Below are 27,335 nucleotides of genomic sequence, written 5' to 3' on the forward strand. Positions count from 1 at the left end.
AAAGGTTTACAGTGAGATGTAGGAGTGTGATTATAAGACACACAGAATTGCACACTGTTGAGAAATCACAAACCGACCATTCAGTCAACAAAGCATCACACCTTCCCAATGATCAGATTGAATCTGGATACCTGCTTATGATAAATTAAGGCTTTATGTCAGTTTTGGCTGCAATATTAACTTGGAGATTGCCATGCCAACGGTCTTGGTTACTCAGATGGTGAGTGCGTTTCTCATCTAGAACTGAGCAATAAGATTAGGATGTTTGATCTTTGCTGGGTTACCTGGTTTCGCATGGGGAAGCAGCAGGAGTACTTGAATTACCTCAATGATCCTAGGTGAGGGAATGGATTCTCGCTTCTGATTGCTGTCCAGTGACCCTTGCTGGACAATGCAGTTGTGCATCACAGCCAAGGAAAGGACGAGCCACAGTAGTGATGCCCCTCTGTTTAAATAGCCAGTTGACACTAGCTGTCTAACCTTAATCATAGAAGTACGGCTGCTTGGGCGCAGTAGATGCCCGTATCTGCTTGGTGCCTGTGGTACCATACCCAAGGAGACCTGTGGGGGCGGGGGGGGGGGGGAGAAAGAAGAAATTGCTGTGTCATATATTGAGAGGTCACTGTGAAATCTTTATTTCCATCTTGAAGGGTTTTGATCCTGGTCAGGACACGTACCAAAACCCACCAAAAGAGTCCAAGGGCATTAATGTGAATGTAAACCCGAAGAGCAATCGGCTACAACTGTTGACACCATTTGATCCGTGGAACAAGAACGACTTGGAGGACATGCAAGTACTGATCAAGGTCAGTTGTATATTGTTTAATCCATCTCCCAATCTACTGTATTTTTTTTTTTAAAACCAACACATTGAAAGCTTTGTGTTTTTGGAAAACTCACTCGGGTCTGTCCCTACTCAAATTTAGGTAAATGGGTCTGATGCGATGTGCTTTGGATACCTAATATGTAATTGGCAGGTCTGACACATGGGTGGCTTATATCGAGATCGGACATCCTGCTGTAGTAAGAGACTGGATCAAACAGACCAGCCTGGTCCCCAGGTCGATCCCCATTCTGTGCTGAGTTAGTTGGCCTCAGCCAGAGCAATGCTGCAGCCATTCAAGCCTAGGCTTTCCAATGTGGGATGCATCTCGGGCAGGGCAGGTCTTCTGTCTGCCACGGAGATGCCCTCGGGATCACAGCCAACCCTCTAACCCAAAGGTCTGGAGGTGGGCCGAAATTCATTGCAGCAGGCCTCGCATTGAGAGCGAGTGCTCAGGCCCCCCTCTGAGGAAAACAAAACATCTGAGGCCTCCTTTGAACATTGAGGGCACCAGGGCCTAACAGACGGCCCAGATGTCCAGCGTTCAAGCAGAGCCTTCGTTCCCCTCATTGCAGTCTGATTTGCGTGTCCCTCCACATTTCTGGCCCCGGATGTGCCAGAGAACTGGAGGGACCTGGCAAGTTCCAGACACATTAAGGATAAATGGCCACTTGGGCAGTGTGCTCGTGGGTTGCTGTCACCCATGCAGCCAGATTGCAGCAAGTTGGCACCTTCAGAAGGGAAGGCTGTCTATCTGCATGAATGTACATCTATTTAATTTAGCCGGCTGATCATGCAGATTTTCTCAAGTCAAAGATCATTCTGTAATTTCTCTGCCTCTCGCTCTGGCTGCCTGCCTGCCGCTTTCTCTGTCTCGCTCGCTCTGGCTGCCTGCCTGCCTCTCTTGCGTGCTCGCTCTCTCTCTCTGCCTGCCTGCCTCTCTTGCGCGCTCGCTCTCTCTGCCTGCCTCTCTTGGGCGCTCGCTCGCTCTCTCTCTGCCTGCCTGCCTCTCTTGCGCGCTCGCTCTTTCTGCCTGCCTGCCTGCCTCTCTTGCGCGCTCGCTCGCTCTCTGCCTGCCTGCCTCTCTTGCGCGCTCACTCTCTGCCTGCCTGCCTGCCTCTCTTGCGCGCTCGCTCGCTCTCTGCCTGCCTGCCTCTCTTGCGCGCTCGATCTCTCTCTCTCTCTCTCTCTCTCTCTCTCTCTCTCTCTCTGCCTGCCTGCCTCTCCTGTTTTTGATGTAGACGCTTTTTTTTATTTCGCAAATTTTAAGCTGTCACTTCCCTGCCTGAGTGCGGGATTCGATCGCAGCGAGCACTTCACCCTTGTAAAGGCATTAATCACCTTGTAGACCTTTCGCCCTGCTTCGACTCTGAACCTTTCACTTTAGTTTAATAAGAATTTCTCCTAATTATTTCAGAGGATGCAGCCAAGGGACTGCACTCTGCCATGAAGGCCTTATCCACAGACGTGACTGTTATACTGATCATTTCAGGGGATCAATAATCTAAGCTAGGACTTTGAGAGAGCTGTGAGCCGCACAGTAACAAGCCCCGATAAACCTGCACCATTAATGGGGTCGTTTCAAGGCTAGTCTCTTACATTGGAAGAGGCTAACGGGTCCATCAAATAGCTTTGCATTGGTATTAAGTACAAGTTTGCCTTGTGACTGCAGAGGTGAAGTCCTTGACTAACCTCCTGAATCTAGAAATGCCTAAATCACAAGAGGGCAGAGGGTCAAAAGACCAGCAGAAGCCGGAGCCACAGTCGCTGGGCAGGCTATTCGGTTTGTTCCACTTAAAGCAATGAAGAATATTTTCATTTCAGATGGTCATCCCAAGTGATATTTTCAATTGTTACTGTAACTTAGATGCTCGTCTGCCATTTAACTTGATTCATCCTTTAATACGACAGACAAACACTTGTAAAGTACATAAGTTTGCAAACATGCTGAGTTCCATGTATTATTTCATGTCATTGAAAGTGCATTTACTTTGAAACATTATGCCGTATTTTGTTCATCTTGCTTGCTACCAGATTGACTGCAGCCACCCTCGGTCACATCTTTTTTTATTGGTTCGGATACAGTAACATCTAAAAGCAACTTTCTCAGTCTCCATGAAAACAGCCGATCAAGTCCACAAATCCATTTAATTGAATCAACTGCAGTTTAGTCGTGCATTCGCAGATTGCGTATATTTTTGCTCATGCAGATAGCGAGATTTCGGCATTCCATCGCGAGTGAAACTTTGTTTCATTCCGAAATTGTGTGTCTCGCCATGGAATCACAAGAGTTGGCAATACTGGTCCTCTCTCTCTCTCTCTCTCTCTCGTTGTAAACTTCCTTAGTGAAGTTTTGGACAGAACGGACACAATTCTTGATGGACATGAGTACATAGAAAACTAGGAGCAGGAGTCGGCCATTCGGCCCTTCGAGTCTGCTCCGCCATTCAATATGATCACGGCTGATCCTCTATCTCAATACCATATTCCCCCTCTCTCCCCTATAAGTTGGCGTAAAGTTTCATAAAGACACAAGTCCATAGTGCTGTGGGATGTAGAGAGAAAAACTGGTTCACGCTGGTGCATTGTAGAGGATGCTATTCTAAGGCTGTAGCAACAGTAGCGGAGAGTCTCTACACTACATGTGAGAGTGATCGATGCTGACTCTGCAACTGAAAGTGGAGGAAATGGTCCATTCTTCATCTAAGGATCCTTCCCCTTGACGACACAGATTTGGTCTCTGGCCCTCTAATTGGAAATCTAGTGCTTAAATGTTAGAAAACGCCTGGCTACTAATTATTGACCTGTGGGTTAGTTGCACAATGTTTCCCTATTCTGAGTGGTTTTGTTTTATTTTAGGTGAAGGGCAAATGTACCACTGATCACATATCTGCTGCTGGACCTTGGCTGAAGTTCCGTGGCCACCTCGACAACATTTCAAATAACCTGCTCATCGGTGCCATTAATATTGAGAATGGCAAAGTGAATGAAGTGAAAAACCAGCTAACCAACCAGTATGGGGCTGTGCCGGACACTGCACGCGCTTACAAGGTGAGTGAGTCTGCGAAAGGAGAGAATTGGTCAGCTCTTCTGATTTTCTTAATGGGTCAGCCTACCTTAGCCGGTTTCCTTGTCTTTAGCTGGTCAATGTCGGGCAGCAGTAGGAGGTGTTGCAGTTGACCTCACTGCCCTGGGCTAAATAGAAGGAAAATTGAGTGACCTCGGCTGCAAAGTGCTAGTCTCTTGGCAACAGCATTGGGCTTGACTTTGTTACCTCTAGACTTGACTATTCCATCGCACTCCTGGCCGGCCTCCCTCCCTCTAGTCTCCACAAACTTGAGGCCACCCAAAACTCTGCTGCCCATGTCCTAACTCGCACCATGTCCTAACTCGCACCAAGTCCCACTCACCCTGTGCTCGCTGACCTACATTAGCTCCCGGTTAAGCAACACCTCGATTTAAAAAATTTTCATCCTTGTTTCCGAATCCCTCCATTGCCTCAACCCTCCCTATCGCTAAACTCCTCCAGCCCTACATTCCCCTGCGATCTCTGCACTCCTCCAATTCTGGCCTCGTGAGCATCCCCGATTTTAATCGCCCCAGCACTGGTGGCTGTGCCTTCAGCTGCTTCGGCCCTAAGCTCTGGAATTCCCTCCCTAAACCTCTCTGCCTCTCCACTTCTCCTCCCTTAAGACACCCCTTAAAACCTACCTCTTTGACCGAGTTTTTGGTCATCTGCCCTAACGTCTCGTTATGTGGCTCGGTGTCAAATTGTGTTTTTTGGAAACGTCCCTGTGAAGCGCCTTGGGAAGTTATACTGCGTTAAAGGCACTATATAAATGTTTGCTGTTGTTGTTGATATCAACCTCGGTCACTTGACAGCGTTCCATATCTAGGCTTGCGCATGACCCAGTCAAGATATCCGAGAGCTACTCCACCCCAGTAAGTGCTGTTGCCTCCCAAGAGCGTGGGAAGGGCAGGTAAAAGGAGAGAATTGGTCCTGTGGCTATTTTAGGGTTGCCATCCCTCCCAGGCTTGTCCTGGAGTCTCTAGGAATTAAAAATTAATCTCCAGGACACTGCTGAGAGCAACCAGGGTGAAAATTGGAGGAGCATTTTTTTTTTTTTTAAACTGAATTTCTTGCATTAATTATAAAAGTATTGCAGATAGGGGGGAAAAAAAGGCTGTGAGCGAGTGGAGGTGGGAGGTCATGTGGTGTAACCTCCAGGAATACATCCAACCAGAGATGGCGACCCTAGTTTACTCCCTTAGAACAGAGTGAAGTATTGAAGCTGTTTTTCCCTCTTTCCTCTTCCTCCCCTCCCCCCCCCCCCCCCCCCCCCCCACAGAAACAAGGCATCAACTGGGTGGTGGTTGGTGACGAGAACTATGGTGAGGGCTCCAGCAGAGAGCACGCTGCACTCGAGCCTCGGCATCTAGGAGGCCAAGCCATCATTGTCAAGAGCTTTGCTCGAATTCACGGTAGGTGTATATGGTGGACGTTGAAATTTTGTGTCAGATAGAGTCTACTCGCATTCAAAAATAATTAATTATACCATAATTTGAATTAAGTACAGGTAGCATAAATAACAGCAGAGGGGGAATTTAGTGCGAGGAAAAATTGAATTGGTGACTTTGAATTAAGAGGAGTGATTTTGTTAAATAGACCGGGGTATCTCCAGTTTCCCTGTTTAGAATCAATTGTCCCTGCAGCTGCAGGTACAGTATATTGGAAATTGCTGAATCGCAGAGGTCTGCTCATTCTTCTGTTGTTTCTGCATTTCTAAGTTGCCTATCCTTGTGTTGGGAGGACTGTTGGTCTGAGGGTCTTTCAAAACCAAGGTTCCCACTGTTCATGGGCCAGTGACTCTAACTGGTAGACTCATTGTGTGTGGACCCTCTGATCTGTGTCCAGGATGCTCGTTTACAAAGTAAGGGGAATCCCAATATATCTAAAACTAATGTGGTCCCTGGTTAGAAGAGAGTCTCTTTTTTTTGGTTAGCTGGGTGTAGGATGCACAGAAAGCCCATCACTCTGCTTTAAAGACTGCAAACTAATGAGAACTCCATGAACTAATTTCCATTTGCCTGATGTAAAGGACACATCCTCACCTCATACGAGCACACCTCACTTGCCTGACTCAGAGATTACATAGAGGTTGGCAAAAGTCGAGGCTTAAGTGTGTGTCTCTCTTTTTTTTCCCCCGGCACCCCACTCCACCCCAAAGGCTGCATGAGGTACTGTTGGAGTTCAACTGCACAACTTTTCCTTGCTTGTCCAGCTAGGACAACCCCACCCATTAGGACGTTTGGCTTGTAAGGATATCTGGAGCCGAGTGAGAAGAATTCTAGTCCTCAGTGATAGATTTATGAGTCAAACGGGGCTAAAAGGGTAGAATTGAGAGAACCGGCTGCATAGACTAGGTTTGAATTCCCTTCAATATAGACGATTAAGGTGATCTTATTTATAAAAAAAAAAAAAAAAAAAAAAATTCGTTCCTGGGATGTGGGCATCGCTGGTAAGGCCAGCATTTATTGTCCATTCCTAGTTGCCCTCGAGAAGGTGGTGGTGAGCCGCCTTTTTGAACCGCTGCAGTCCGTGTGGTGAAGGTGCTCCCACAGCGCTGTTAGGGAGGGAGTTCCAGGATTTTGACCCAGCGACGATGAAGGAACGGCCGATATATTTCCAAGTCAGGATGGTGTGTGACTTGGAGGAGGTGGTGTTCCCATGCGCCTGCTGCCCTTGTCCTTCCAGGTGGTAGAGGTCGTGGGTTTGAGGTGTTAATTAAAGGATTTGATTGAATCGATAGAGAGTAACTATTTCCTTGGGGGTGGGGAGTCCAGAACAAGGGGGCATAACCTTAAAATTAGTGCATGGCCAAGAGCATCAGCCTAGATTATGAGCCTAGAGTGGGGCATAGAACCCACAAGCTTCGGACTCTGAGGGGAGAGTGCTACCAGCTGAGCCAAGCTGACACTCGTCTCCTCCGTAGCCCAATTCTTGTACCAATGGTGAGCTTCACTCTTGAATATACGTGAAAGAAAAACATCTCCGGCGCAATCTGAGCTCTGCGCTTTTTTTGCAGAAACCAACCTCAAGAAGCAAGGCCTGCTGCCTCTGACCTTCAACAATCCTGCTGATTACGACAAGGTGCAGCCAGATGATAAAGTCTCCATCACTGGGCTGAAGGAATTTGCCCCTGGAAAGGTATGAGCATGGAGTTGTGCTTCTTTCTGCCTGGAGCTCATTTCTTAAGACCATGCAAGTGGAGGATGAGTAAAGACAATTCTTGCCGTGGAAGCCCATCCCTTTGGTACCCGCTCGTTAGAGCATCCAGTTGTTTCGAACATTTCAGAGAGATTACAGTTCAGAGGGACCTGGGGGTCCTTGTGCATGAAACACAAAAAGTTAGCATGCAGGTACAGCAAAGTAATCAAAAAGGCAAATGGAATGTTGGCCTTTATTTCAAAGGGGGTTGGAGTATAAAAGCAGGGAAGTCCTGCTACAACTGTACAGGGTATTGGTGAGACCACACCTTGAGTACTGCGTACAGTTTTGGTCTCCTTTAAGGAAGGACATACTTGCATTGGAGGCAGTTCAGAGATGATTCACGAGGTTAATTCCAGAGATGAGGGGTTTGACTTATGAAGAAAGGTTGAGCAGGCTGGGCCTATACTCATTGGAGTTTAGAAGAATGAGAGGTGATCTTATTGAAACATACAAGACACTGAGGGGAATCGACAAGGTAGATGCAGGGAGGATGTTTCCCCTCATGGGGAAATCTAGAACTCGGGGGCGTAGTTTCAGAATAAAGGGTCGCCCTTTTAGAACTGAGATGAGGAGGAATTTCTTCTCTCAGAGGGTCGTAAATCTGTGGAATTCTCTGCCCCAGAGAGCCGTGGAGGCTGGGTCATTAAATACATTTAAGGTGGAGATAGACAGATTTTTGCAAGATAAGGGAGTGAAGGGTTATGGGGAGCGGGCAGGGAAGTGGCTTTGAGCCCAAGATCAGCCATGATCTTATTGAATGGTGGAGCAGGCTCGAGGGGCCAAATGGCCTGTTCCTGCTCCTATTTCTTATGTTCTCAGTTCATCCCAATATCTGTTTTTAAACTTGCTTTCTCCTAACTTAAATAAAAGTCCTACGGCCCTACTCTCCCAGTTTACTTTAAAGTAATATTCTGGCTTTACCTTACCAATACCATTTCAGGTCTCCCAACTAATGAACATCCACAAAACCAATGCACATTTGTCTGTCTTACAAGATCAGGAGTCTAGGCTGGCAAAGCTGAGCCAGATCCTCCTTATAAGGCCTAGGCTTCCTCTGTCCTGTGTAACAGCTGAGCCATCTCATCATAGACATTTACGGCACAGAAGGAGGCCATTCAGCCCATCGTGTCTGTGCTGGCCGAAGAAGAGCTCTCCAGCCTAATCCCACTTTCCAGCTCTTGGCCCGTAGCCCTGTGGGTTACGACACTTCAAGTGCATATCCAAGTACTTGTTAAATGTGATGAGGGTCTCTGCCTCTACCATCCTTTCAGGCAGTGAGTTCCAGAACCCCACCACCCTCTGGGTGAAGAAAGTTCTCCTCAACTCCCCTCTAATCCTTCTACCAATTACTTTAACTCTATGCCCCCTGGTTATTGACCTCTCTGGTTAGTTTTCGCCTGTTGAGTGCGGAGCAGCTTTTGGGCTCCAAGGACACGTGCTCGCTGTTGGGACCACAGGCCTTGCTGACACGTAGTCTGAATTTAAGGGGGCCTGAGAACAAGTGGTTATAACCGTAGAAGCAGTGGTTCCTGTGTTCGCACTCTTTCTCATAAAGCAAGCCAAGTGTACTCCCAGTTAAAAATCAGACAAGACAAATATAACCCCATCTGTGGATGCTGCAAGTATTCAAGGTAGCCTTGCTGTTTGTGTCTGTTAGTAGCTCCAAGTTAGGGAAACATCGGCCTAGATATTGGGCCGCGTAGCTCCTGGTTCTCGGGTGCTATGTGCCTTACTAAGGCCTGAATTTCTAGGTCCTCAGATCCACATATTAGAAATTAAAAGCCTAATTTATTTTTCAATTGGAAGAGATTTCAGCTTGGGAATTTTCTATTATCATTTTTTTTCAATTGAGACGCCTTGGTGAAGGGCCAAGACCTTTAGATACCATCGTTGTTGGCGAGAAGATGAGAGAAATCAAGTAGTTGGGGTTAGGTGAAGTCGGATTTGGATTTTAAAACCCTATAGATTTTAGGAGGAAGAGAATACTGAATTACTCCGACTTTACAGCACACAAATAGGCCATTGGGCCTGACTGGTCATTCTGTGTTTATGTTCCACCCGACCTCGTCTCCACCCGACCTCGTCTCGCCCTATCAGCATAAGGAGAACATAAGAAATAGAAGCAGTCGGCCCTTCGAGCCTGCTCTGCCATTCAATAAGATCATGGCTGATCTTCTACCTCAACTCCACTTTCCTGCACTATCCCCATATCCCTCGATTCCCTTAATATCCAAAAATCTATCTATCTCTGCATTGAATATACTCAACGACTGAGCCTCCACGGCCCTCTGAGAATTCCAAAGATTCACCACCCTCTGAGTGAACACATTTCTCCTCGTCTCAGTTCTAAATGGCCGACCCCTTATTCTGAGACTGTGACCCCTGGTTCTAGACTCCCCAGCCAGGGAATTTTGTATGTTTCAATGAGATCACCTCTCCTTCTAAACTCTAGAGAATATAGGCCCAGTCTACTCAATCTCTCCTCATAGGACAATCCCCCCATCCCAGGAACCAGTCTGGTGAACCTTCGTTGCACCCCCTCTATGGCAAGTATATCCTTCCTTAGGTAAGGAGACTGAAACTGTACACAATACTCCAGGTGTGGTCTCACCAGGGCCCTATATAATTACAGTAAGACATCTTTACTCTTATACTCAAATCCTCTTGTAATAAAGGCCAACATACCATTTGCTTTCCTAATTGCTTGCTGTACCTGCATATTAACTTTCAGTGATTTTGTGTACAAGGACACCCAGGTCCCTCTGAACACCAACATTTCCCAATCTCTCACCGTTTAAAAAATGCTCTACTTTTCTATTTTTCCTACCAAAGTGGATGTCTCCACATTATATTCAATTTGCCATGTTCTTGCCCACTCGCTTAACCTGTCGATATCCCATTGCAGCCTCTTTGCATCCTCCTCACTACTTACATTCTCACCTAGCTTTGTATCATCGGCAAACTTGGATATATTACGTTTGGTCCCCTCATCCAAATCATTGATATAGATTGTGAATAGCTGAGGCCCAAGCACTGTAACGGCCTGCCAACCCGAAAATGACCCGTTTATTCCTAGTCTTTTTTTTCTGTCCGTTAACCAATCCTCAATCCATGTCAGTACATTACCCCCAATCCCATGAGCCCTAATTTTGTTTAATAACCTCTTGTGTGGCACCTTATCGAATGCCTTATGAAAATCCAAATACACCACATCTACTGGTTCCCCCTTATCTATTCTGCTAGTTACAACCTCGAGAAACTTTTAACATTTGTCAAACACGATTTCCCTTTCATAAATACAAAAGCAAAATACTGCGGATGCTGGAAATCTGAAATAAAAACAGAAAATGTTTAACTCTTTCTCCACAGATGCTGCCTGACCTGCTGAGTATTTCCAGCATTTTCTGTTTTTATTCCCTTTCATAAATCCGTGTTGATTCTGCCCAATCCTATTATTACTTTCTAAGTGCCCTGTTACCACATCCTTAATAATAATTCTAACATTTTCCAACTACTGATGTCAGGCTAACTGGCCTGTAGTTCTGCATTTTCTCTATCCCTGTAGTACAGGAAACTCTTTTTTAACCGGCACCTAAATATCCGGAAATCTCTCTTAACCGGTAAAATTCAGGAGTAGGTTCAGGAAAGTTTTACTGTATATTAGTGGCCGTGTAACCGGGGTTCCTGGATCTGTGGCCATGTAACCGGGGCTCCTGCACCTGTGGCCGTGTACGGGGCTCTCATACCTTGGTAAGTATACCTCTCTGTAATCCGGACTTTTTGATCAACCGGCACCACGCTGGTCCCGGATAAAAAAGAGTTTCCTGTAGTTCTACAGTTTTGAGGTCCTGGGGATTAAGTTACAGTAGGAGATGGTGCTTGAGTGTGCAGGGAAGAGGGCGAGGAAAGATCAGAAGCACAACGACCTTAAGGTAATAAAAATTTGCACTAGCCCTGGCACACTCATCGGGCACATTGCTGGGCATCTTCAGTACATGCGCAATTCAATTAGCCCCACCTCCTAATTTGACACTGATATTTTCTTCAGTCAGGTCTCATATTTTTCTTCTTTCTCCTCATCCTCTTTCAGCCTCTCACTTGTACGCTTAAGCACAAGGATGGCAGCCAGGATACAATTCTGCTCAACCACAGCTTCAACGAGGGCCAAATTGCCTGGTTCCAAGCCGGCAGCGCGCTCAACCGGATGAAGCAACTGCAGAAGTAAAGCCACCTGCTCCTGGGAAGGAAAGGGAAAAGGGGGGAACTGTGCCCAAGGACATGATTGTACTAATGTAACTATTGCTCCGCCTTGACCGCCACCTCGTCCTCCAGTAATCAGCACCGTGACATTCAGCACTTTGGCCCATCAAGAGTGCGCCTGTGTGTTTTTAAATATAATTCGTTCATCGTCTCCTACCTCGGCATGAAGTGAATGGAGCCTAATTTCTGTGGTCCTCTTAGATGCTATTTATTTTTATTTTCTGTAAATTTGTTTTGCACCCTCTGCCAGGAGAAACCAAATACTGTAATGGAGTCTGCTTCCTTTCGGTGTTTCAAGGTGTCGCCAATCAAGTAACATTTGGTTCATGTGGTTTTCAACAAAAAAAAACAACTGACCTAATAAAATCTGGAAACTGAAACTTGTTCTTGTGAGGGCTGGTAAATGTCTGCCGGTCTCTATAGGCGGTGTGTATGGTGGTGCTGTATAACAGGTTATCTAGCTAAGGAGCCTCTGAGGGCTGGTAAATGAATGCCGGTCTCTCTAGGAGGCGTCTATAGTATTGCTGTACAGCACCTTTTTTTCCTCATTGCCCATCCATAGTTTCCCCTTGAGAAGGTGGTGGTGGGCCGCCTTGAACCACTGCAGTCCGTGCAGTGAAGGTGCTCTCGCCTCCCAAACCTGTGACCTCCACCACCTAGAAGGACAAGGGCAGCAGGCGCATGGGGACACCACCACCTCCAAGTTCCTCATCCAAGTTGTACACCATCCTGACTTGGAAATATATCGCTGTTCCTTCATCGTCGCTGAGTCAAAATCCTGGAACTCCCTCCCTAACAGCACTGTGCGAGTACCTTCACCACACGGACTGCAGCGGTTCAAGAAGGCGGCTCACCACCACCTTATCAAGGGGCAATTAGGGATGGGCAATAAATGCTGGCCTTGCCAGCGACGCCCACATCCCAGGAATGAGTTTTTTTTAAACAATGCTGTTAGAAATGCTGCAGTCTGTGTGGTGAAGGTGCTCCCTCCCACAGTGCTGTTGGGTTGGGTGGGGGGCGGGGGGTGGGTGGAGTTCCAGGATTTTAGCCCAGTGACGATGGGGTGGTGATGATTGTACTAATGTAGCTATTGCTCAGCCTTGACCACCGCCTCGTCCTCCAGTAATCAGTACCGTGACATTCAGCAGTTGTGCTCCGTCCAGTCTGATGTTCAGACACCTTTGGAGTTAGCCTGTGTTTGTGATTGTTTTTAAATATAAACCGTTCTTGTCCCAAGCAAGGTTGGTGTGTGACTTGGAGGTGATGGTGTTCCTGTGAACCTGCTACCCCTTGTCCTTCTAGGTGATGGAGTTTGCCAAAGAAGCCTTGGAGAGCAGACACCGTAGCCACAGGCTAGTGGTTGAGGTTCTGATCAAGCAGACTGCTTTGTTCTGAGTGGTGGTGGTGAGCTTCTTGAGTGTTGCTGCAGCTGCACCCATCCAGGTGTATGGAGAAGATTCCATCACACTCTTGTGCCTTGTAGGTGATGGAGAGGCATTGGGCAGTCGGGAGGTGAGCCACACGCTAAAGAAAAACAAACCTCTGACCTACTCTAGTAGCCACAGCATTGATGTGGCTGATCCAGTTGAGTTTTTGGTCAATGGTGGCCCCCAGGATGTTGGGGGACTCGGTGATGGTAATGCCATTGATTGTCAAGGGTAGGTGGTTAGGCTCTGTTGTTGGAGATGGTCATTGCTTACCGTAAATGTAACTAATGTTTCACCCCCCGATTCCCCATTGTCTCAAGTGGAATGTTGGCTTTCATTGCTAGGGGGATAGAATATAAAAATAGGGAGGTATTGCTTCAGTTGTACAAGGTATTGGTGAGACCGCACCTGGAATACTGCGTAGTTTTGGTGTCCATACTTAAGAAAGGACATACTTGCTCTCGAGTCAGTACAAAGAAGGTTCACTCGGTTAATCCCGGGGATGAGGGGATGGACATATGAGGAGAGGTTGAGTAGATTGGGACTCTACTCATTGGAGTTCAGAAGAATGAGAGGCGATCTTATTGAAACATATAAGATTGTGAAGGGGTTGGATCGGGTGGATGCGGGGAGGATGTTCCCGATGATGGGTGAAACTAGAACTAGGGGGCATAGTCTTAGAATAAGGGGCTGCTCTTTCAAAACTGAGATGAGGAGGAACTACTTCACTCAGAGGGTGGTAGGTCCATGGAATATGCTGCCCCAAAAAGCTGTGGAAGCTACATCATTACATAAATTTAAAACAGAAATAGACAGTTTCCTAGAAGTAAAGGGAATTAAGGGTTACGGGGAGCGGGCAGGAATTTGGACATGAGTCTAGGTTCGGATCAGTCATGGCCCTGTGGGTAGCGGAGCGGGCCCAGGGGCCGTGTAGCCTGATCCTGCTCCTATTTCGTGTGTCTAATTCTGTTAGATTCAGGAGATGGTTCTGTGATAGTAGATTGGCGGTTATGATCAGATCAGCCATGATCTTATTGAATGGCGGAGCAGGCTCGAGGGGCCGATTGGCCTACTCCTGCTCCTATTTCTTATGTTCTTATGTAAGTTTTACAAGTGCTCCTTGGTGGCACATTCGGTCGAATGCTGCCTTGATGTCAAGGGCTGTCACTCTAGCCTCACCTAGAATTCAGGCCTTGTGTCCATGTTTGAACCAAGGCTGTAATGAGTCTGAATAGTCCTGGTGGAACCCAACCTGAGCATCGGTGATAAGGTTATTGGTGAGCAAGTGCTGCTTGATAGCATTGTTGATGACTCCTTCCATCACTTTGCTTTTGATTGGGAGTAGGCTGACTGGACAGTAATTGGCTAGGTTGGATTTGTCCTTTTTGTGGACTGGACGTACCTGGGCATTTCCACATTGTCAGATGCCAGTGTTGTAGCTGTACTAAAACAGCTTATCTAGGGGTGAGGCTAGTTTTGGAGCACAGGTCTTGAGCACTACAGTCGGGATGTTGTCAGGTCCTGAATCTTTTGCTGTGTCCAGTGAACTCGGCCGTTTCTAGATATCTCATGGAATGATCAAATTGGCTGAAGACTGGTATCTGATGGTGGGTACCTAGGGAGGAGGCCAAGAAGGATCATCCACTCAGCATTTCCGAGTAAATGCTTCAGCTACGTCTTTTGCCCTCGCGTGCCGGGCTCTGCCATTGTTGGGAATGGGAATGTTCATGGAGCTTCCTCCTCCCGTTAGTTGCCCAGCCCAGGAGACTGAGGGCAGCACGGTGGCATAGTGGTTAGCACTGTTGCCTCACAGCGCCAGGGACCCGGGTTCGAATCCGGCCTCGGCTGACTCTGTGTGGAGTTTGCACATTCTCCCCGTGTTTGCGTGGGTTTCCTCCGGGTGCTCCGGTTTCCTCCCACAGTCCAAAGATGTGCGGGTTAGGTTGATTGGCTATGATAAATTGACCCTTAGTATTAGGGGGATTAAATACGTGGGGTTACGGGGATAGGGTGGGATATGTGTTGGTGTAGGGGTTTACGGGTATCGGGTGGGATATGTGTCGGTGCAGGCTCGATGGGCCGAAATGGCCTCTATCTGCACTGTGGGGTTTCTGTGATTTCTGTGTTACAAACTTTGAGGTGGCGGGATGAGAGAAATTGTATTTTTAACACAATTATTTCACTTCTGGGCATCTAAGCTGTTGGTCATAGTCTTGCTTTGGCTGAGGGAGAAGAGGTCCAGGTGATGTGTTTGCTAGTCTGAACCAGTAACCCCATTCCCTAAAAGATAGTTGGTGCTCAGGCCATAAGAACATAAGAAACAGGAGCAGGAGTCGGCCATTCGGCCCCTCGAGCCTGCTCCGCCATTCAATAAGATCATGGCTGATCTTCGACCTCAACTCCACTTTCCCGCCCGATCTCCATAATCCCTTGATTTCCCTAGAGTCCAAAAATCTATCTATCTCTGCCTTGAATATATTCAACTTCAGCATCCACAGCCCTTTGGGGTAGAGAATTCCAAAGATTCCCAACCCTCTGTGAAGAAATCCCTCCTCATCTCCGTCTTAAATGGCCTTTTACTATCCTGAGACTATGCCCCCTAGTTCTAGACTCTCCAGCCAGGGGAAACAACCTCTCAGCGTCTACCCTCAGAACTGTCAATCATCCTCAGAATCTTAAATAACAACAGAAAATGCTGGAAAAACTCAGCAGGCCAGGCAACATCCGTGGAGAGAAAATAGAGTCGACGTTTCGGGTCAAACCCTGAGTCTTGACAAAGGGTTTGACCCGAAACGTTGACTCTATTTTCTCTCCACGGATGTTACCTGGCCTGCTGAGTTTTTCCAGCATTTTCTGTTGTTATTTCGGATTTCCAGCATCTGCAGTATTTTGCTATCATCCTCACAATCTTGTATGTTTCAATGAGATCACCTCTCATTCTTCTAAACTCCAGAGAGTATCGGCCCATTCTACTCAATCTCTCCTCATAGGACAGCCCTCTCATCCCAGGGATCAATCCAGTGAACCTTCGTTGCACCGCCTCCAAGACAAGTATATCCTTCCTTAGATAAGGAGACCAAAATTGTGCACTGTGCTCAAAGTGTGGTCTCACCAAAGCCCTGTACAATTGTAGCAAAACTTGCGTACTCTTGTACTCTAATCCCCTTGCAATAAAGGCCAACATGCTATTATCCTTCCTAATTGCTTGCTGTACCTGCACGCTAACTCTCCTGTACGAGAACACCTAAATCTCTCTCAACACCAACAATCGTTTCTCACCATTTAAAAAATATTCTGTTTTTCTATTCTTCCTACTAAAGTGAATATCCTCACATTTCCCCTTTTTTAAAATTTGTTTGTGGGATGTGAGCGTCGCTGGCAAGGCCAGCATTTATTGCCCATCCCTAATTGCCCTCGAGAAGGTGGTGATGAGCCACCTTCTTGAACCGCTGCAGTCCGTGTGGTGAAGGTACTCCCAGTGCTGTTAGGGAGGGAGTTCCAGGATTTTGACCCAGCGACGATGAAGGATCGGTCGATATACTTCTCAGTCAGGATGGTGTGTGACTTGGAGGGGAACTTGGAGGTGGTGGTGTTCCCATGCGCCTGCTGCCCTTGTCCTTCTAGGTGGAAGAGGTGGCGGGTTTGGGAGGTGTTGCCAAAGAAGCCTTGGCAAGTTGCTGCAGTGCATCTTGTAGATGGTACACACTGTAGCCACGGTACGCCAGTGGTGGAGGGAGTGAATGTTTAAGGTGGTGGATGGGGTGCCAATCAAGCTGGTTGCTTTGTCCTGGATGGTGTCGAGCTTCTTGAGTGTTGTTGGAACTGCACTCATCCAGGCAAGTGGAGAGTATTCCATCACACTCCTTGTGCCTTGTAGATGGTGGAAAGGCTTTGGTGAGTCAGGCGGTGAGACACTCATCGCAGAATACCCAGCCTCTGACCTGCTTTTGTTGCCACAGTATTTATGTGGCTGGACCAGTTAAGTTTCTGGTCAATGGTGACACCCAGGATGTATATTATACTCCATCTGCTGCCTTATTGCCCACTTACTTAACCTGTCTATATCCCTTTGCAGGCTCTTTGTGTCCTCCACAGCTTACTTTCCCACCTAGTTTTGTATCGTCAGCAAACTTGGATATATTACACTCTATTAATGACTTAGATGAAGGGACATAGATGGTAAATAGCTGAGGCCCAAGAACTGATCCTTGTGGCACCCTACTAGTTAGCCTGCCAACCTGAAAATGACCCATTTATCCAAACTCTGTTTCCTGTTTGTTAACCAAGCTTCTATCCATGCTAATATATTACCCCCCCCCCCCCCAACTCTTGCTTAACAACCTTTTATATGGCACCTTATCGAATGCCTTTTGGAAATCCAAATATACGACATCCACTGGTTCCCCTTTATCTACCCTGCTAGTTACATTCTCAAAAAACTCTAATAAATTTGTCAAACATGATTTCCCTTTCATAAAACCATGTTGACTCTGTAATATGATTTTCCAAGTGCCCTGTTACCACGTCCTTAATATTGGATTCCAGCATTTTCCCAATGACTGATGTCGGGCTAACTGGCCTGTAGTTCCCTGTTTTCTCTCTCTCTTTTCTTGAATAGTGGGTTTACATTTGCTACCTTCCAATCCGCTGGAACCATTCTAGAATCTAGGGAATTTTGCAAGATCACAACCAATGCATGCTATCTCTGCAGCCACATCCTTTAGAACCCTAGGATGCAGGCCATCAGGTCCAGGGGATTTGTCAGCTTTTAGTCTCATTAGTTTCTCAAGTACTTTTTCCTCTACTGATTAATTACTTTAAGTTCATTTCTCTCATTAGCCCCTTGTTTCCCTGCTATTTTTGGTATGCTTCTTGTGTCTTCTACTGTGAAGACATATCCAAAATATTTGTTTGAAGTCTCTGCCATTTCCTTATTCCCCATTATAATTTCTCTTGTCTCTGCCTCTAAGGGACCAACGCTTACTTTGGCTGCTCTCCTCTTTGGCTCTTACAATCTGTTTAGACTCGGGATAGTCTAGCATGATTAGCAATCTGGCTTTTCTTCCCTCCGCTACCCAGCCCCTCAAAAGTATCAGTAATTGGCAAATGCATATCCTACTACTTCCATGATACTGCAAGATCCCACTTTTCAGCTTGTGGGGTAGCATTGTCAAACCCCCCCCCCCCCCCGCTCCATTTCTTTGTGTTGGCATCAGCCACTGGTCTCCTGCTGGGAGCCAATTTGGAAAATACAGGAAACTCTTGTTTAAACGGCACCTAAATATCCAGAATTCTCTATTAACCGAAAACACCACCTCAATAACCGGCAATGTTGCCGAGTCCGAGTCTCCCGCGGTGGCCGAGTTAGTCAGTGGGGGTAGTTCTCCAAACTGCCACTACTCGGCTTCTGGGCGCTGTCGGAAGTCGGAACACCTCAATACCCCTGTAACAGGAGTCTGACTCTCCCGTGCTGCTGGTAGTCTCTCATGACCTGCCATTTTACAGGGGTACTGTGTGTCTCCCACACTGCATTACCCTCAACTGGCAGTACTGTACTTAAGCATCTTCCACCATCCATTTAACACAACATTCTGTAGGTGAGTACCCAATTACTGTATACTGCACATTTCTTGATTTTTAAATTTTTTAAAAAAAATAGCCTCGGTATATAACCCTCTGTCATCTGGAATTTTTGATCAACCGGCAACACGCCGGTCCCATCGGTGCTGGATACCAAAGAGTTTCCTGTAGAACCCTAGATTGAAGTTCAGGCTGGTGGTGGCGTTGTTGGCTCTGGTTAGATGTATTCTGGAGGTTTCATCACATGACCTTCCCCGCCCCCGCACGCCACTCATTGGTCGCCCAACCTGTCCATTCTCGCGGCGCCCCACATTCCTAAACCAGTTGGAAAGTGAAAGGCTATTTGTTATCCGATTGGATGATTCCTGACAAGTCAGTCTTTTCTTTCCCATCCCCAACATTTTTATAACTATTAAGCAAACGTGTTGAAAGAAAATGAATTTTTTTTTTTTTTTAACGCCCCTTTGATTTTTCTCCTGGGTTGCTCCCAGCAGTGTCCTACAGATTAATCTTTCAATTGCCGGTGACTGGAGCATAGGGGCAGGAGGAGGCCATTCAGCCCCTCGGACCTGTTACGCCATTCAATTAGATCATGGATGATCTTGATCCTAACTCCATCTTCCTGCCTTGGTTCCGTATCCCTTAATACCCTTGCCTGATGACAATCTGGCGCTCAGTTTTGAAAGTTTTAATTGATTTCCCGCCATCCCCATCCCAGCTTTTTGAGGGAGAGTTTTCCAGATTTCCACTGCCCTTTGTGTGAAGAAGTGCTTTCAGACATCACCCCTGAACAGCCTGGCTCTAATGAATTGGCAACTCCGGTTGGAGCTGGTCCTGAATCATGGTGTGTACAGTGGATAGGCTGGGGTTGTTTTCTTTGGAACAGAGAAGGCTGAGGGGAAATTTAATTGAGGTGTATAAAATTATGAAGGGCCTAGATAGAGTGGATAGGAAGGACCTTTTCCCTCAGCAGAGAGGTCAATAACCAGGGGGCATAGATTTAAAGTAATTGGTAGAAGGATTAGAGGGGAGTTGAGGAGAACTTTTTTCACCCAGAGGGTGGTGGGGGTCTGGAACTCACTGCCTGAAAGGGTGGTAGAGGCAGAAACCCTCATCGCATTTAAAATGTACTTGGATATGCACTTGAAGTGCCGTAACCCACAGGGCTACAGACCCAGAGCTGGAAAGTGGGATTGGGCTGGATAGCTCTTTTTCGGCCGGCACAGACACGATGGGCCGAATGGCCTCCTTCTGTGCCATAAATTTCTATGATTCTAATGTAAAAATTAGTTTATAATGTGCATATATGGAACACGTGCATTTTATACAAAAGCATACTTCATGTAAATAGTACAGTCCCAGCAAACCACCGTACCATCTATAATAATCGTACAGGTATGTGAATTCCTGCCAACTTTTCTATTATAAATCCTTAAATCCACATTCAAAATGGACACTTTATGAAAACTTGTCATGTAATTGCATTCTCCTACCCAGTGGAGGTGCTGCAACAACAACTTGTATTTATATAGCGCCTTTAACGTAGGAAAACATCCCAAGGCTTCACTGGAGCGTTAATGAAACAAAATTTGACACCGGACCTCATGACCAAAAGCTTGGTCAAAGAGGTAGATTTTAAGCAGCGTCTTCAAGGAGGAAAGAGAGGTAGAGAAGCGGAGAGGTTTGAGGGAGGGAATTTCAAACAATAGGGCCTAGGCAGCTGAAGGCCTGGCCACCAGTGCCATCAAAATCAGGGATGCTCAAGCAAAAGAGGCCAGAATTAGAGGAGTGCAGATATCTTGGGTTGGGGGGTGGGGGGGTTGTGGGGCTGGAGGAGGTTAGAGATGGGGAGGAACGAGGCCATGGAGGGATTTAAAATCAAGTTGAGAATTTTAAAATCGAGGCATTGCTTAACTGGGAGCCAATGTAGGTCAGCGAGCACAGGGGTGATGGGCGAACTGGACTTGGTGTAAGTTCGGACACGGGCAGAAGAGTTTTGGATGACCTCAAGTTTACGTAGGGTAGAACATGGGAGGCTAGCCAGAAGTGTGTTAGAATAGTCAAGTCTAAAGGGCATAAGAGATTAGCGTGTAAAGTTAAGGCACATGAGATTGGGGGCAAGGTACTGACTTGGATAGGGAACTGGTTGGCAGACAGGAAGCAAAGAGTTGGAATAAACGGGTCTGTTCCCGAGTGGCAGGCAGTGACTAGTGGGGTACTGCAGGGTTCGGTCCTAGGACCCCAGCTATTCACAATATATATTAATTATCTAGACGAGGGAACTAGATGTAATATCTCCAAGTTTGCAGACGACACAAAGCTGGGTGGGCGTGTGTGCTATGAGGAGGATGCCGAGAAACTCCAGTATGATTTGGACAGGTTGGGTCATTGGGCAGATGCATTGCAGATGCAGTATAATGTGGATAAATGCGAGGTTATCCACTTTGGTGGCAAAAACAGGAAGGCAGATTATTATCTGAATGGCAATAGATTGGGAGAAGGGGAAGTGCAACAAGACCTGGGTGTCCTTGTGCACCAGTTGCTGAAGGTAAGCATGCAGGTGCAGCAGGCGGTTAAGAAGGCAAATGGTATGTTGGCCTTCGTAGCGAGAGGGTTTGAGTACAGGAACAAGGATGTCTTGCTGCAGTTGTACAGGGCCTTGGTGAGACCACATCTTGAGTATTGTGAGCAGTTTTAGTCGCCTTATCTGAGGAAGGATGTTCTTGCCATGGAGGGAGTGCAGCGAAGATTCACCAGGCTGATACCTGGGATGGCAGGAATGACGTATGAGGATAGCTTGGGTCGATTGGGCTTATACTCGCTGGAGTTTAGAAGAATGAGAGGGGATCTCATTGAAACTTATAAAATTCTAACAGGACTAGACAGACTAGATGCAGGAAGGATGTTCACTATGGCGGGGGAGTCCAGAACCAGGGGTCACAGTCTAAGGATAAGGAGTAAGCCAATTAGGACAGAGATGAGGAGGAATTTCTTCACCCAGAGTGGTGAACCTGTGGAATTCTCTACCACAGAAGGCAGTAGAGGCCAATTCATTAAATATATTCAAGAAGGAGTTGGATATATTTCTTAAGGCTAAAGGGATCAAGGGATATGGGGAGAAAGCAGGGACAGGGTACTGAATTTGGATGATCAGCCATGATCTCATTGAATGGCGGAGCAGGTTCGAGGGGCCGAATAGCCTATTCCTGCTCCTTTCTATGTTTCTATGTAACAAAGGCTTGGATGAGGGTTTCAGCAGCAGATGAGTTGAAGCAGGGTTGGAGCCGGGTGATGTTACTGAGGTGGAAACAGGCGGTCTTAATGATGGCGCGGCCACGTGGTCGGAAATTGCTCTGCTCGGTGGATAGCGCTCTTGCCTCTGAGTCAGAAGGTTGTGGGTTCAAGTCCCACTCCAGGGATTTGAGCACAAAACTCTAGGCTGACACTCCAGTGCAGTGCTGAGGGAGTGCTGCACTGTCGGAGGTGCCGTGTTTTGGTTGAGACGTTAAACCAAGGCCCCCTCAGGTGGACATAAAAGATCCCGTGGCACTATTTCAAAGAAGAGTAAGGGAGATAACCCCGGTGTCCTGGGTCAATATTAATCCCTCAACGTCACTAGAAACAGATTATCTGGTCATTATCACATAGCTGTTTGTGGGACCTTGCTGTGCGCAAATTGGCTGCCGTGTTTCCCACATTACAACCGTGACTACACTTCAAAAGTACTTCATTGGCTGTAAAGCACTTTGGGATGTCATGAGGTGGTGAAAGTTGCTATATAAATGCAAGTCTCTGTACAACCACACTCCCCTGAAAACTGCACTTGGTTTTGATTGCCATGTGCACCGAGCTGGAGTAGTAATGCATCGATGGTGGTGCTTCACTGTGTTGACTTGTACACGGCACAAGTTATTTGGTGCATCAGGTGCTTTGTTGTGACTCCGATCTGCTCCGAAACCTGCGGTTTTACCACCACCAGGATTTTATTTTCTTCATTGCAGAATTGTGGTCCTCCGGCAGCGACTGTGCCACGCGGAGTCTTGTCGTGGTGTGTCACGTCAAAAGCGCCAGCTCCGCTTAAAAGCTGCAGCTGCCCAGAAATAAGCTTTGTGTAGAATATTGCTGTAAATTCAGACTTTCTAATAAACATCCTTCCCCCGACCTTTACCACATTTTAGGGTGGTGGAATCACTATCATATCATAGAAAGTTACAGCACGGAAGGAGGCCATTTCATCCCATCGTGTCCGCGCCGGCCAACAAAGAGCGCTCTCCAGCCTAATCCCACTTCCCCGCTCTTGGTCCGTGGCCCTGCAGGTTAGAGCATCCCAAGTGCACATCCAAGTACTTTTTAAATGTGGTTAGGCTTCCTGCCTCTACCACCCTAATGGAAATAGGTCCTTTCTATCCACTTTATCTAGGCCCCTCATAATTTTATACACCTCAATAAGGTCTCCCCTCAGCCTCCTCTGTTCCAAGGAAAACAGACCCAGCCTATCCAGTCTTTCCTCATAGCTAAGATTCTCTACTGCCGGCAACATCCTTGTAAATCTCCTCTGTACCCTCTCTAGTGCAATCACATCCTTCCTGTAATGTGGTGACCAGAACTGCACGCAGTATTCCAGCTGAGGCCTAACTAGTGTTTTATACAGTTCTAGCATAACCCCCCTGCTCTTGTATTCTATGCTACGGCTAATAAAGGCAAGCATTCCGTATGCCTTCTTTAACCACCTTATCTACCTGGCCTGCTACATTCAGGGATCTGTGGACATGCACTCCAAGGTCCCTCTGTTCCTCTCCTCTACGCTACTCAGTGTCCTACCATTTAATGTGTATTTCCTTTCCTTGTTAGCCCTCCCCAAATGCATTACCTCACACTTCTGATTGAATTCCATTTGCCACTGTTCTGCCCACCTGACCAATTTATTGATATTCTCCTGCAGTCTACAACTTCCTTCAGTTTCAACCACACAGCCACAATGTTTGAAACGCGGCTTTGAGAAGTCAAACTCCACGAGTTGAGGGGAAAAGAATTGCTTGGCACGAGATGTGGTGTTCTCCCGAGCTGACGCCGCCCTATGATACTGTTTTGTGTACACAGCACAACTTGAGTAAAAGGGAATGGAAATATTACCTGGAAACACTAACGCAGCAAAGGGTGTTGGCTGCTGCACCTCGAGAACAGAATTGGCGCGTGCGTATTTTAAGTGTTGGCTCAACGGTACGACTCGCCTCTGAACCACAGGGTTCGTGCCCCACTGCGGAGACTTGAGCCCACAGTCCAAGTTGATGCTCCAGTGTAGTACTGAAGGAGTGCTGCCTTTTGGATGGGAAGGTTATAGTGAGACCCAGTGGACACTGACACTTGGGGGGGGGGGGGGGGGGGAGACCAAAACTAGGGGCCGTAAATAGAAGATGGTCACTAATAAATCCAATAGGGAATTCAGGAGAAACTTCTTTACCCAGAGAGTGGTGAGAATGTGGAACTTGCTACCACAGGGAGTAGTTAAGTTGAATAGCATAGATGCCTTTAAGGGGAAACTAGATAAACACGAGGGAGAAAGGAATAGAAGGATATGTTGATGGGGTGAGATGAAGAGGGGTGGGAGGAGGCTCGTGTGGAGCAGAAACACTGGCACAGACGAGTTGGGCCGAATGGCCTGTTTCTGTTCTGTACATTCTATATAAACTCAGTGGATATGAAAGACCTCGTGGCTCTATTTAAAGAGGATAGTGATTGGGTGCAGGGACCTTGTTTGACGTCTTTCTCTAACCCAGGGGCACTGGGGCCCAATGAAGGCTGCTGCAGGAGCCGAGATCAGCTTCAGGCCACGGACGGAAGCTGAGTCTTTCCACCTTTTGTGGGGTTCAGAACCCAAAAGAAGGTGCTGTGTAAATACAAATCTTTTTCCTTTTGTTAGTTGCCTCTCCATTCATATTATCCCTTTTAGTGGCGCACTGAATGAACTTACTCCACCAGGTTGCGTTACCCTTTGAGTGAAGGTGATTTCAGCCACTTCTGCACAGCTCTGACAGCTGGCTAAGTATTCACACTGGGCAGAGAGCTAGGAACAGAGCTTCAGCCTATTCTATCTCTTTCAGAGAAGATTTGATGGGGGAGCAGAAGGAGGGAATGAATTTGTTTTCTTCAAGCTCCCCTCACCTCCCTGTTCAGGCCGCAGACAGACTGCAGCTAATGGGCCTGATGAGTTGGTCCCGGCCTCTGCCACTTCAGGCTGGTCAACAGGAGATGTGAGAGTGGCCAATGGACAAACTGTCCCTCTGATATTGCCCCCTCGATGGAGGAGCAGGGCCAGATTCTTACAGTCGCACAGCTAAGATTGGGAACGCAATCCAATCTATCACCCTACCCATCCAGGCACTGCTTTTCCAATATGCTGTGCAATCACCCTGTATTTGAACATGTCTGTGGTCCCCCTCCCCCTTTACATTACCACATTTTCACTCTCATTCCCCGCACAGCCAAGGCAGTCCTGCCCAGTGGCCATCATGTCCCGGGACAGTTTTAGTTTCCCTCTACAACCTGGCTTAAAACCGCACCTCCTTCCTCCCAGCCTAAAGTCCTAGTCGTTGAGACTGCATCTGCCAACTTTTTTATTATTCGTTTATGGGATGTGGGCATCGCTGGCAAGGCCCATCCCTAATTGCCCTTGAGAAGGTGGTGGTGAGCCGCCGCCTTGAACTGCTGCAGTCCGTGTGGCGAAGGTGCTCCCACAGTGCTGTTAGGGAGGGAGTTCCAGGATTTTGACCCAGCGACGATGAAGGAACGGCGATATATTTCTAAGTCGGGATGGCGGGGAACTTGGAGGTGGTGGTGTTCCCATGCGCCTGCTGCCCTTGTCCTTCTAGGTGGAAGAGGTCGCGGGCTTGGGAGGTGCTGCCGAAGAAGCCTTGGCGAGTTGCTGCAGCGACTCTCCTAGTTGAGGGAGTCCAACCAATGCTTTTGGGTTCTCCTGAGGAGACTGCCAAAAAGAACGAATTAGCAAAATGTTACAGTTCTACTCTATACAACTTTGGAACAGAGGAGACTGAGGGGAGATTTAATTGAGGTGTATATAATTATGAGGGGCCTAGATAGAGTGGATAGGAAGGACCTATTTCCCTCAGCAGAGAGGTCAATAACCAGGGGGCATAGATTGAAAGTAATTGGTCGGAGGTTTAGAGGGGAGTTGAGGAGAACTTTTTTCACCCAGAGGGTGGTGGGGGCCTGGAACTCACTGCCTGAAAGGGTGGTGGAGGCAGAAACCCTCATCACATTTGTGCATGTGCACCTGAAGTGCCGTAACCTACAGGGCTACGGACCAAGAGCTGGAAAGTGGGATTAGGCTGGAGAGCTCTTTTTCAGCCGGCACAGACACGATGGGCCGAATGGCCTCCTTCTGTGCCGTAAATTTCTGTGATTCTCTGAATAGTGTCAGCTTGAAAACCCCTGTGTGTGGGGGGAGGGGGGGGTAATTAGCCCCTCCCCATAACAATTGAAAGCCGCAGATCTTCCTGTAAAGTGTGCTCAGTGTGTGTGTATGATTTGTACTGGTGTGCGCAGTGTCTGAAATCTGCCCACATTGTGTGTGTGTGTGTGTGTATCCACAGCGTCTGTGGCTGGGTGTTTGTGCAACGAATATGTCTCCATTACAACAGCTCACCATCCCGCCACCCCCCCCCCCCCGCTCTAGATAAACGGTCCGTCGTGTTTCTGTTCCAGAGCGAATCACGGCGGGAGGGGGCTCTGTGTAACTGGATTCCTTCCACTCTGCGTCTCCTTACTGAAGCGGGCTGGAGCCCAGGTCCCCGTCCCGTGAAATCCTGGCCCACTGTTGTGACGAGGCCCGCTGGTGTTCCCGCGAGTGCTCACGTTAGGTGTATTCGCAGAGGTGCCCACATCCGGTCGGGCAGTGGGAGTGGAACTGGAACCAGTCCATGATGTGCTGGAGGTGGCCCCCGTGGGTACATCCCTGGCACCAGACGAACAGCCCCTTCACCGCATGGTGGCAAATCGCACAGGTGCTAGCTCCACGGCGACACCTGGTGACAAAAAGACCATCAATCATAAACAATATATATTGTTGGATTTCAGGGGATCAGTCGACCCACAGCCACAGCCCTCGCATCTCCTGCAGAGTGTCATTTTGAGGGGCTTTGATAGTCGATCGGGAGAAACTGTTTCCATAGAGTCATAGAGTTATACAGCACCGAAAGAGGCCCTTCGGCCCATCGTGTCCGCGCTGGCCATCAAGCCCTGTCTATTCTAATCCCATTTTCCAGCACTTGGTCCGTAGCCTTGTATGCTATGGCGTTTCAAGTGCTCATCTAAATGCTTCTTGAATGTTGTGAGGGTTCCTGCCTCTACCACCCTTTCAGGCAGTGAGTCCCAGATTCCAACCACCCTCTGGGTGAAAAAGTTTTTCCTCAAATCCCCTCTAAACCTCCTGCCCCTTACCTTGAAACTATGCCCCCTGGTTATTGACCCCTCTACTAAAGGGAAAAGTTCCTTTCTATCTACCCTATCTATGCCCCTCATAATTTTGTACACCTCACTCAGCCTTCTCTGCTCTAAGGAAAACAACCCCAGCCTGTCCAGTCTCTCTCTTCATAGCTGAAGCGCTCCAGCCCAGGTAACATCCTGGGGAATCTCCTCTGCACCCTCTCCAATGCAATCACATCCCTCCTATAGTGTGGTGAGGAGGGTCGGTAACCAGAGGACACAGATTTAAGGTCATTGGCAAAAGAGCCAGTGGGGAGATGAGGAGAATTTTTTTTTTTACGCAGCGAGTTGTGATCTGGAATGCGCTGCCTGGAAGGGCGGTGGAAGCGGATTCAATAGTAACTTTCCAAAGGGAATTGAATAAATAAATACTTGAAAGGGAAAAATTTGCAGGGCTATGGGGAAAGAGCAGGGGGAGTGGGACTAATTGGAGAGCTCTTTCCAAGAGCCAGCACAGGCACGATGGGCCGAA

At 47.5% G+C, this 27,335-nt stretch overlaps 2 protein-coding genes across 4 annotated transcripts in view; one reads left to right on the forward strand and one right to left on the reverse strand.

The window, feature by feature from the left end:
- aco2 (aconitase 2, mitochondrial) overlaps nucleotides 1–11,738 on the forward strand; it is a 71,178-nt gene extending 59,440 nt beyond the window's left edge. Inside the window, exons 14-18 of the mRNA XM_085969539.1 lie at nucleotides 651–806; nucleotides 3,683–3,874; nucleotides 5,173–5,305; nucleotides 6,910–7,031; nucleotides 11,185–11,738. Of these exons, the coding sequence (XP_085825665.1) occupies nucleotides 651–806; nucleotides 3,683–3,874; nucleotides 5,173–5,305; nucleotides 6,910–7,031; nucleotides 11,185–11,319 (738 nt within the window). The 3' untranslated portion in view covers nucleotides 11,320–11,738. The remainder of the gene's footprint in view (nucleotides 1–650; nucleotides 807–3,682; nucleotides 3,875–5,172; nucleotides 5,306–6,909; nucleotides 7,032–11,184) is intronic.
- A 7,895-nt stretch (nucleotides 11,739–19,633) lies between these two features.
- Nucleotides 19,634–27,335, reverse strand: part of LOC147099012 (GATOR2 complex protein WDR24-like) — a 47,569-nt gene continuing 39,867 nt past the window's right edge. For all 3 annotated transcript variants that reach the window (XM_085969541.1, XM_085969543.1, XM_085969542.1), the window contains exon 9: nucleotides 19,634–26,403. In XM_085969541.1, coding sequence (XP_085825667.1) covers nucleotides 26,235–26,403 — 169 coding nt within the window. In that variant the 3' untranslated portion in view covers nucleotides 19,634–26,234. The remainder of the gene's footprint in view (nucleotides 26,404–27,335) is intronic.

The sequence above is a fragment of the Somniosus microcephalus genome, chromosome 28 (assembly GCF_052327205.1).
Source record: "Somniosus microcephalus isolate GS21.2 chromosome 28, FLI_Smic_1.0, whole genome shotgun sequence".
In the NCBI taxonomy this organism is placed as follows: Eukaryota; Metazoa; Chordata; class Chondrichthyes; order Squaliformes; family Somniosidae; genus Somniosus; species Somniosus microcephalus.